Raw genomic sequence first — 11,113 nt, 5'->3', positions numbered from 1 at the left:
GAAGATGTTATATATCCATCTGTGATGAAAAGGAGGTTATATCGTGTTCCAAGGAGGCATGGAATAGCCTTTTGTGTAAACTAACCCAACACCTTTGTTTTTTTGTAACATTTGGGTGATTGGGACAGCACATCTCATCATTGATCTAGGCTAGTGTAAGCATATTTATTTCACAATTTAATTCATACTTTGATATAATTTCACGTGCACATTTTCCTTTTCAATTTCATCATTAATGAAGTAATTAAATTAAGACTCCATATTAATTTCTGTTACATTTTATTACTAAATGTTTAAAAATCTGTCCACAATTCATGCAGTATAAAGCTGCCTTTCCTGTTGCTGTCACAAGAATCCCCTCCCCTCTGACTTCCTCCCTTAATCCTCATCCCGCAAATTGAATTGAAGCAAAAAAAACATGCTTCTCTGTGATAGATTAACCCCTTAAAACACAGGGCCTTCCAGCGGGCCTAAAGTTTTATGACACACTAGCTCAGGCCGTTTACACTGAAGTCCCTGTAGGTACTGAATAATTAGATTTAGTATGTAATAAGCCTGGGATTTAAAGGGGTCAATCAGGAGTTGTCAGGAATGGTTTTAGAGGTCAAGGCTAAATGTAGTGTTAGGTTTGGCATGGTTAGTGTATTAGGGTTAACCAGCTGGCTAGGAAAAACAAGTAGCAACATCCGCTAGTCCATGAACATTTTTGTGGTTAATTAGTGGTTCACACAAATGAAAAGGTTGGGAACCACTTATGTAGCACACACAGTGGTTCTCCATGGCCAGGATGATCCTTTTCTTCATTAGCAAAGCCTTTTAGCACTGTCCCAATAACCCAAAACCATGCACCCATGCACTCAAACCATGCTTGGGTGAATAGGACAAAATAAAACAACCTAATTCCAAAAGCACAAACAAGATCTTAACAAATTTGTGGCTGATTTTGTCGTAGTAGTACATTGTATTCATGTTTCCATCACATGCAATTTTGATTATGTGGTTTCACAGCCAGGGATGGGCAAAAACAGTTTTTATTTTCACTCATCAGGCAAGAAAATAAACCCTGTATAGCTATAATGTCCCATTTGACCTTATGTCACCCTTAACTCACCCTATTATTATTTAAATACAGTAAATAAGTTATAATCTGGAACAGTGGACCGAAAAACATACTGGCCACAATCTCATCCTCGGCAAAGGGTTTTTATCGATAATAATATTGTCTTTGAAAGAATGAAAATCACATTAGTTTGATCTAACATCATATTTTGAATGTCTTCCAAGCATTTTGAGACAAAATCACCACTTTTATGAGCCTACATTCCTAATATTAGCGCTTACTTTAGCTAGCTAAAGCTAAAGTAAGCACTAAATACCCCCGAAATACCCCCTCTGATGATGTAGCTTCAAGGAAGGAGGAACTTTTGGAAAACTGGAGTGAATTTTTGCAGTTGGACTATTTTTTTTTCGTTAGCTGGTGAAAGCAAAGGAAGGGTAGACGGCTAATGTTACTGCAAGGAAGCCATTTTACTGCAACCATAGAACTGTAGCAACTTAAATTGTCATTACAGTGGAGAGAAAGAATTACTCAAACAGCAGAAATGATTCAGATGAGGGGGACAAGCTAAGCTAGCTACAGTTAGCAAGGTAGCTCCATGGCTGTGCAGATATTTTACCTCAGTTTGGCTTCTTTTCTCGAGTTAAAGAGTGAAAAATGTGTCTCTGGTGTCCATTTTATGCAGAATAAAGATAAAATTGTTGTTTTCTTTATGATTTCGTTCGACAACTGAGGTAAAATTTACACTAATTCTAGCTTGGTTTTATTCATTAGCCTATAGCTCAGTGGCTAGGCTAGCAGTCCTACAGATTGCAGTGCTGAGAATGATCCACCACCCAAATGATACCTGCTCTGTGGTGGTCCTGACCTTTGAAAAACAAGGTGAAAAGGGGGCTAACAAACAACTACAAAGTGCTCCTATATGGTCAGTGGAGCTGATAAAACGGATAGTGATTGTAGAAACGAGGAATCAGTTGACGAATACAGACCACAGATGACCAGTTATTCAGTTTAGCTAGCATATTATACTGTGTAGCAGCACACTGATAGTGGGCTGCTGTTTGTCCCTCTCAGATAAGGCCCTGGCCACAGACTGACTGACCACGGCCACTGAAAGCTACATGTAAACTTGTGTATGAGGCTCATGTTATCAGCATTATAGAAGTGGACCTCATTTCTTTCACAGTCCAGATATAACCCTATCTTCCTGGGTCTTGTGTTGATATCTGTTAATATGGGTGTCTCGATATCATTGCAGTTGAGGACGTAGCCCTGGTCATGCTTGAGCCGTAGGTGGACCTTTGAGATACAATGTTTCCATCCCGTAAGTCTGGCCAGTAAATTTGCTCCCTCCATCCTCTTCTCTACACCCACAGTCCAGTCAGGCTTTTGCCCCACCTCTAGCTCCCAGTAGTGCTGGCCTGTTGTGAATGTTTCCTCAGCACTGACCGTCTCATTGCTGTAAATGTCTTCATGGTCATGAAGGTCAATGTCCCTCTGCCGGACACTGAGTCCATCAGGAGAAACAATCAGAGGTGTGCGTGGGCTTATGGTAAAGCATTCAGCAACTGGAAGGCAAGAATAGTTTCTCTGACACTGGCTCAATAGCTCAGCACACCATACTGTAAATATATTCAAGGGGAATTCCACCAATTTAAAAAAATTCTGACTAATTTGATGTTTAACCAGGACATAATGCTGTGCTACAGAATATTACATGGCACATCAAATAACATATTGTATGTTAGTTTTAGAGTTAGTTTTAGACTTTTAAAGTAGCCCAATTCACTAACTAAAAGGGGTGTCTGGATAACTTTGGGCATGCAGTGTATGTTTTCAGACATGCTAAACCATCAGTACCATAGCCTCCGTCCAGCTCCTTACACCTTGAACCAATTTTTTAAACCACATTTTTTAGAATTCTTTAGATTATTATGAATATTGACCTCCTAAAGTTTCTCAAAGGGGACTTCCACAGATATTTCAAAATTCCTGCATAATTAAATGGTTAAGGTGCAAACAGAGGCATTCAGAGTGGTTTGGTGTGAAATGAGAAATAGAGAAACTTGCCAAGTCAGAATTGCTCACAGTGGTGGTGATAGAAACCAGACGTCCACCTCTCAAAGCTCCCTCACAGAAAATTATTACATTAAACAGTTATGATTACACTGTGATGCCAGAGACATTAATTTTACAATAGTTTTGAGAGGATTGTGGTCCAAAATGTATTTTTTTAAATGCGTACATGGTGGAGAGGTACCTGCAGGGTGTTATAAGGTAATGTAGTCCCCAAACAAAACTTTTTTTTTCGTATTTTCCACTCTTTTAGCATTATCAACTTTATATCCAAAAACTTAGATGACACATGTAGGTTAAATGGTGAAAAAATAAATGAGATGGTTATATTTGTGTTGTAAACATTTCAACCCCTGGTTCCATTCACCACCACTGTAAAGAAATTTGAGTCTGCAAGTTTCTTCACAATGAGCCACTTAATATCGAACTGCTATCAATGACTTTGTTTACATATTAACCACTGAATTATGCAGAAATTTTAGAAAATCGCTAGAATTCTACTTTATTCCTCATTAGACACAAGACAGAGTGAAGCTTTATGAGAAACGCTTAGAAATTGTATACAGTGAGGTTAGAATGCAATGTTTGGATGTTACCTATTGGCTTTCTGTACACGTGTGAAATCTGTATCTCCCAGATATACCTGGCTTGATAGACTTCAGCATCTCTTTCCACACAAAGAACTGCAAGTGGCTCTCATAGGGGCCGAGAGAGAGCGAGTCGGGTATTACCATGAAATTCGTGTCCTTTAACAGGAGTGTGTCATCCTCCTCTCCCAAGAACCTGAACAAAACAGCAGGCATCTCTAGTGAAAGCTGAAGCTAGACGTTCAACACATACAGAAGATATTGTTAGGGTGGCTACTCACAGAGTCTCTTTCTTCTGAATGTTTTCTGTAATGGAAAGACCTTTTTCATTCCACCACTGTAAAATAAAACAGTCATTTAGTCAATAGGCAGGTTTCCATCTGAGGCCAAGACTTGATCCCATTTCTTATTTTTAACACTACCCCTTGTTCGAGTGTACGACAGCGTTTTAGGGCCACTGTTAATAAAAATAAAAAGGATAAAGTCCCTCCTCATGTTAAAAGAGGGGTGTTGAGTTGGTGGAGTTCTACTTTCATATCGATTCACCCATAAAGAAACACTCAGTCTCCCTGTCTCTCCTGCTCATCAGCACCAGCCTGTTATTAGTATAAGAACCGACTGAAACGGCTGAGCAGGAAACTGTGTTTATCTAGAATAAAGAGCCAGACGGACTCGGAGGAAACTGTCTGTCTGTGTTGTTGAAGGAGAATCACAGGCAGGGTCGTCTACACGGCTATCGGGGGCTACATCTCCCCCCATTCAAACAGGGCATGAAGTTTCACAGACAGTGAGAATGATGATCAAAATGATCCACAGAGAGACAGGAGTGAGTGGAACTCCGGTGCCAGTACAGCAACCGAGACCCCAACACGTTATGGCAGCCCCCCTACAGTACAGCAGCCCACTTTATCCTCCAAATATTATGTCTTTTTTCTCGAAATATTACGACTTTATTCTCTTAGGCTGTTGGTTTTGGATAGTAAATAAAATATCTACATGTGTGTTGTAGACATTGTGACCCCTGATTCCTATCAGCACCACTGTAAAGAAATTACATAAATATTTTTTACAAAAACATTTTAACTCCAATTTAGTCATTAAATATTCTGTCTAGCTCTCACTTTGTCACATGATTCTCACATGCTGGGAGGGTGAAGGCTAGCACAGTTTCCCTGGGGGACAGGGAAGGCCATCACCCATCCATACAGAGTGGGGCAATTATAATCCTTTGGACTCCCATTTACGGATGGCTGTGGCATCACCAGGGATCAAACTTGGCAATCAAAGGGCCAATACAACACGATTCAGAAAAGCATTACTTCATTTTTTACATTTTTAGAGGCAAACTGAGCTAGACCTTCATTTCAGGCCAAAACGAGGAAAAACAAGTCTACGATAATGCTAATTTTTGCTAGCCCCTCTAGGGGATATTAGTAGACTGTTTGTGCTAAACTAGCAGTGGTTTAAAGGATTTTTAGGCCGTTCTATATTAAATGCACACAGTTGAAGTTTCTAAAAGATATTCCATGCTTTATATTAATCTTGTAACATACATATTAACAGGTTTTACCTTGTAGCAGTTTTACAGTGACTCTTTCAGTAAAGAGTGCTAGCATAGAGCTGCTGCTGCCCTTTTCCAGTGCATTGATCAGGCTAACACTTATATTCACAAAAGTGATTGTTTGAATATGTGTTAATGGTCAATCTGACATGTTAGGCCTTCAGTCAAGCTCCTGAAGGCCTAACCAATGGGAGAGCTACCTTGGCTGTATCTTCTTAGATTCCACTATCCAGATTAAATCATTTTCTGCAGGGCGCATGAGGTGTTTAACTGCAAAACCTGATAATTAAATAACAGTATTACTACAATACTTGCAGAGTTTAAATAAAAAACATAATAATTAATGAAATTATTAAATAATTAGGCCTTCTATGCTAATCTCTGTGAAGCTGCTATTGGTGATAACACATGTTTATACAGCATATTTGAGGAAATGCAAAATTAGTGTAGCCAACCTTCAGAAATATTTCAGGCTGATTAATGTTAAGGGCTGATTTTAGAATGTCTTGGTCTCTTTTCCCTTCCTTTAGTAACGTTTCTATCATAGTCTTCTTTTCTTCCATTGGTTCCAAACATCTTTTCTCCTCCATTTCCAGCTGCTTCTTTATCTCTTCTTCCTTCTTTCTCAGGAAGTGATGCAGCTCCTCGAACTGAGAAGATATCTGGCCTGACAGGAGGTTCGATTTCACCTGTAGTTTTAAAATGATTATATTATTAGGGCATACACTGCAAAAATGGTATCTTGTCAAGTAAAATTACATTAAAAATACTCAATAAATCAAATATTTCTCCTGTTGAGATTGTTGTAAGCTTAATTCAAGATTATATACTTTATTTCTAGACATTATTACTTGTTTTAAGCAATTTTATTAAATAAAATGATCTCACCATAGACAATTTTGCTTGTTTTCAGAAGCCAGCAAAATTATCTGCCAGTATAGTGAGATAATTGTCCTTGATAAAATAACCTAAAACGAGCAAATAGTGTCTAGAAATAAGCTGGTTGATCTTATAATAAGAGCACAGCCATCTCAAAATGGGAAATATTAGACATATCGACTAGATTTGCGATCATTTCACTTGACAAGAGACCATTTTTTTGCAGTGTAGAGTTCATAAGCTTCTGAAAAAAAATAACAATGAATTTCATGTTGTTCACCAAATAGAACTTGACTTTACCTTGGATTTTTCTATCTCTGCCGTTTGCTCTTTGACTAAGTCATTCAGTTCTCTGTATTCTGTGGACAGGATTTCCAGCGCTCTCTTTACATCGTCCTGAGTGAGAAGATTTAAGAGCTCTAAGACCAAAATAAACAATCATGCTCAAAATCTCATTTGACTGCTCTACTTCACCAGACCAGCCACTTTATCAGAAACACCTACCTTGTTGCTACACCTTGGTCCTTAATTAGAGACTGTAGCTCATCTGTTGATGCACTGCTAGTGTTAGCCATCCTCTAGTCCTGGGGTTCACAACTCCAGTCCTGGAGGGCCAGTGTCCAGCACAGTTTGGTGATTTACCTGCACCTGATTACACTTATCTGTTAATTGCTCGGTTAAGTGGGTGTGTTTGAGTAGAGGAACCTCCAAACTGTGCTGGACACCAGCCCTCCACCTGGAGTTGTGCGCCCCTGTTCCCTTCATCAATGGTCAGTTTCTGACCAAAGAGCGGCTCTTGGCTCATTTTTTCGGGTGGTTGACTCTCAGCAACACTGCTGCATGTAATACACTCATACCACAACACACACTACCATGTCAGTGTCACTGACTGCTGAGAATGGACCACCTCCCAAATAATATCTGGACAAGTGATGTCTTATGGTCAGAAAGTAAACCAATGATGAATGGAGTAGAGAGGGAGCTGATAAACTGTGCAGCAAGAAATAGGCCACAGTCTGTAACTGTAAAGCATGTGGACCTGGCTTTGAAGCATTCTCACTCACTCATGTTTAGCAGTCTGAGGGTTCGCCAGCAGTGGGGGCTACTAGCATGCAAGTTGCTTTTGTGTGCACAATTCAAAGAGAAGGAACAGTCTGTAGTTGTCCGCCTACATAGTGAGCCTATAAAGTAGGTGCTCATAAAGTGGCCACTAAGTGGAACTACAAAGCAGTTGTTTCTTATATAGTGGATGATGAGTAGAATATCGTCGCCTTGGAATTAGAAGGTTCTATCAGGCATTTTTGTCAAAAGTTAATTATTCACATATTCTTGTTCTGTGACAAATTCTTAGCATTATGTGAGATTTTTTTTATGTTGTCTGCATTTCTAGGGAATGCAAAAAAGGTTCTATCTCCAAAGTCAAACTCATTGTTCTATAAGGTTCTGTCTGCGAGCCAGTCAGCACTCCGAAAACACACAATCATGTTCTGCTTCTTTGTCATGTCGCTGCACTGCTCAGTGCCTGTGGGACAAGTTTATAAAACTTTATGAAACATGAAAACGTGTTTCTGAAACTCTGCCTGTCTTCTTGCGGTTCTTTATGAAATCTTATTGTCTTAAAATGTATAAAAATTAAGCCTTAAAGTTCATTAAATAGTATGCCTTTGAATTGATGGGCTCTTAATTACAACATATACATTTCACTCTTTCATCCATCTTTTCTTTTTTTTTCTTTTTCTTTTCTCCCAAAATAAGACATTTTGGTGCACTAGTGTCTGATTTCTGATGTAGAACAAAACCTCATGCTGCCTTTATACTGACCTGCCACACTTACTTGGGACAGTTTATTGGAGTAGCTGTTGCTGCCAAACCTAAAGGAAACTTAAACTAATGGTTTCTACCTAATCTGACCTCTGCACTGGACATAATATTTAGCACTGAACTTTATACTTATATAAATGTAATATTTTATTCCCTTTTACTGTTAAAACAATAGACTATTACAGTGCATTGACAAGCCACTCTTTCCTGGGGGTTTCCCACCATGTGATATATCATCTGAGGGAAATCTGAAGCGTATTCCATACAGCTTAGGTGTTCATATGAGTTGTGAACTTACAATATAATACTTTGTGGCATGTTTGTCGTCTGTTAAACAAGCGCTGAAACATGTTTCACCAAAAGATGTCGAGTTACTCAATATTATACTATTTCATATGTGCTTTTCATTAAATCAGTCAATACTAGAAACATACAAGCTAAAGATAGCATAGAGAGTAAGTCTACTCCTTACCTTCTTAGTGCTGACCACCTCTTTAACAGGTTTGTACTGGTGCCCCTGATGTTTGGTTCCATCTCTACAGATCACGCACATTAGTGTCTGGTCAGTCTCACAAAACAGCCTCAGCTTCTCATCATGCTCAGCGCAGACAAGACCAGAAGTGTTGAGGTCCGTGTTCTGGACCGCTGTACTTTGTTTTTCCTTCAGATGATCTTGGATGGCTTCAATCACGTTCCTCAGCAGCCGGCTGGGCCGCAGATCGTCCTTGGTGAACTGCTGTCTGCACTCAGGACATGAGCTTTGACCGCTGCACGCCTGCAGGTGACCCAAGATACACAGCCTGCAGAAGGAATGCTCGCATGGTAGACTGACTGGGTCAGTGAAGTCACACAAACAGATGGCACACTGGATCTGCTCATACAAAGCGGACGCCATTTTAGCTTTCTAGAGTTCTGAAAGTGAGGTCTGTATCACAGAGAAGCGTCTTTATTTAGAAAGAGCGGGTGTGGCACAAAAACAGAACTGGCGCAAAAAGCAGCTTGACTGGTACATTAAACATCCTGTTATGATCAACTGTAAGGAACAGCAATAATTTTACCAGGACAATATGACCCGATGCATGTTTAGCCATCCAAGAGTAGGTAAAAAATACATTTTTTCCATAAACGTTATCTTTACCTCAATTCATGTTAATTTAATCAATATTTAGTGTTACCAAACAGATTTTAAGGTTTACTTATAATAATTCATTTGTTTTCATAACATAACATTATGACCACCTCCTTGTTTCTACGCTCATTGTCCATTTTATCAGCTCCACTTACTATATAGGTGCACTTTGTAGTTCTACAGTTACAGACTGTAGTCCATCTGTTTCTCTGTGTACTTTGTTAGCCCCCTTTTACCGTGTTCTTCAGTGGTCAGGACCCCCATGGACCCTCACAGAGCAGGTACTATTTGGGTAGATGGATCATTCTCAGCACTGCAGTAACACTGACGTGGTGGTGGTGTGTTAGCGTGTGTTGTGCTGGTCTGAGTAGATCAGACACAGCAGTGCTGCTGGAGTTTTTAAACACCTCAGTGTCACTGCTGGACTGAGAATAGTCCACCAACCAAAAATATCCAGCCAACAGCGTCCTGTGGGCAGCGTCCTGTGACCACTGATGAAGGACTAGAGGATGACCATCACAAACTGTGCAGCAGCAGATGAGCTATCGTCTCTGATTTTACATCTGCAAGGTGGACTGACAAGGTAGGAGTGTCTAATAGAGTGGACAGTGAGTGGACACAGTGTTTAAAAACTCCAGCAGCACTGCTGTGTCTGATCTACTCAGACCAGCACAACACACACTAACACACCACCAACACGTCAGTGTTACTGCAGTGCTGAGAATGATCCACCACCCAAATAGTACCTGCTCTGTGAGGGTCCAAGGGGGTCCTGACCACTGAAGAACAGGGTAAAAGGGGGCTAACAAAGTATGCAGAGAAACAGATGGACTACAGTCTGTAACTGTAGAACTACAAAGTGCACCTATATAGTAAGTGGAGCTGATAAAATGGACAGCGAGCGTAGAAACAAGGAGGTAGTCATAATGTTATGCCTGATCGGTGTATATATATATATATATAGCGTATATTTCTTTGTGTCTGTTCTTGGTGTCGTGCTGCATACTAGCCCCATAGTCTCTAGTCTAGTCTAGCTTTGCCTTTGTTCAGTTGATTATTATGTCTGGTTTGATTCCTAGTGTGTCTCTTAGTGCCTTTTGTTTTGTCTGTAGCTTTCCCTTGTTTGTGTATAAGTAGTTTCTGTGCTTATAGTTCCTGCCTGTTTTTTTTGACCCCTGCCATGGACACCGACCACGATTCTCTAATCTACCCAAACAAACAGACACACTTGCATCCTGCTCCATCCTTCGATTGTTACCGAGGCATGTGGAACCCTCGTCACCTTAACGACACCCCAAACACGCATCTAACATTAGAAAATGGGAAAAATGCGGAACTGAAAGTTCATGAAGGTCAAATGAGAAGCTGTGATGCAGGAAAAAGATGAAGCCACACCTGCAGACATGAATCAGGCAACAGCTGGGACAGGAATCATTCGGCCTTCAGTTCCATTCATCAGTGTTTCTTCAAATGAGGTCAAGTTATGATTTTCAGTGAACGCTGTTTCATTTTCAAGCATTTATTTAAGTATTTATTCAGCTCCTCTTCAGATGCAGCTATTCACTGTAAAAATTTAAAGTCAACTTAAAATGATGAAGCAGCAGATTTCACTGCTATTTCGAGTTTTTTTTGTCAAAAACTCACTTTTTTAGTTCTGCATCTCAGAGACATGATCTTGTAAGTCGTGGCCACAACTTAATTATCTCATTCCAACATCTTACTAAGTCATGGCTATGCATTAGGATCTCGTTCCCATGCCTTACTAAGTCATGGCCCTGACTTAATTATCTCGTTCCTACGCCTTACTCAGTTGTGGCCGTGACTTAAGTATCTCATTTCCATGCCTTACTACGTCATGGCCATGCATTACGATCTTGTTCCCCCGCCTTACTAAGTCCTGGCCACACATTAGGATCTCGTTCTCACTAAAACGTGGCCACTCATTAGGATCTCGTTCTCACACTTTACTAAGTTGTGGCCACATATTAGGATCTCATTCCCAT

The 11,113-nt window shown here is 40.0% G+C and overlaps 1 protein-coding gene across 1 annotated transcript; it reads right to left on the bottom strand.

Annotated features, from left to right (window-relative positions):
• Positions 1-1,920: 1,920 nt before the first annotated feature.
• LOC118814266 (nuclear factor 7, brain-like) lies at positions 1,921-8,888 on the bottom strand. The gene is made up of 6 exons (XM_036579801.1): positions 8,454-8,888; positions 6,461-6,556; positions 5,737-5,970; positions 4,002-4,057; positions 3,777-3,916; positions 1,921-2,625 (listed from the first exon to the last, which is right to left on the bottom strand). The coding sequence occupies exons 1-6, from the start codon at positions 8,874-8,876 to the stop codon at positions 2,081-2,083; spliced, it is 1,494 nt and encodes a 497-aa protein (XP_036435694.1). The 5' UTR covers positions 8,877-8,888; the 3' UTR covers positions 1,921-2,080.
• Between the last annotated feature and the right edge of the window lie 2,225 nt (positions 8,889-11,113).

This window comes from Colossoma macropomum, unplaced genomic scaffold (assembly GCF_904425465.1).
Source record: "Colossoma macropomum unplaced genomic scaffold, Colossoma_macropomum, whole genome shotgun sequence".
Classification (NCBI taxonomy): Eukaryota; Metazoa; Chordata; class Actinopteri; order Characiformes; family Serrasalmidae; genus Colossoma; species Colossoma macropomum.
The sequence above is the reverse complement of the archived record's forward strand: the minus strand, read 5'-3'. Positions and strand labels throughout refer to the sequence as shown.

What these genes read in the sequence shown, in the direction of transcription:
- LOC118814266 (XM_036579801.1), bottom strand. Translation starts at nt 8,876, where the DNA reads ATGGCGTCCGCTTTGTATGAGCAGATCCAGTGTGCCATCTGTTTGTGT. An exon ending in AGGTGGTCAGCACTAAGAAG is followed by an intron (nt 6,557 to 8,453) that starts GTAAGGAGTAGA and finishes CTTCTCACTCAG; the next exon opens with GACGATGTAAAGAGAGCGCT. An exon ending in ATTCAGAAGAAAGAGACTCT is followed by an intron (nt 3,917 to 4,001) that starts GTGAGTAGCCAC and finishes TGTTTTGTTCAG; the next exon opens with GTTCTTGGGAGAGGAGGATG.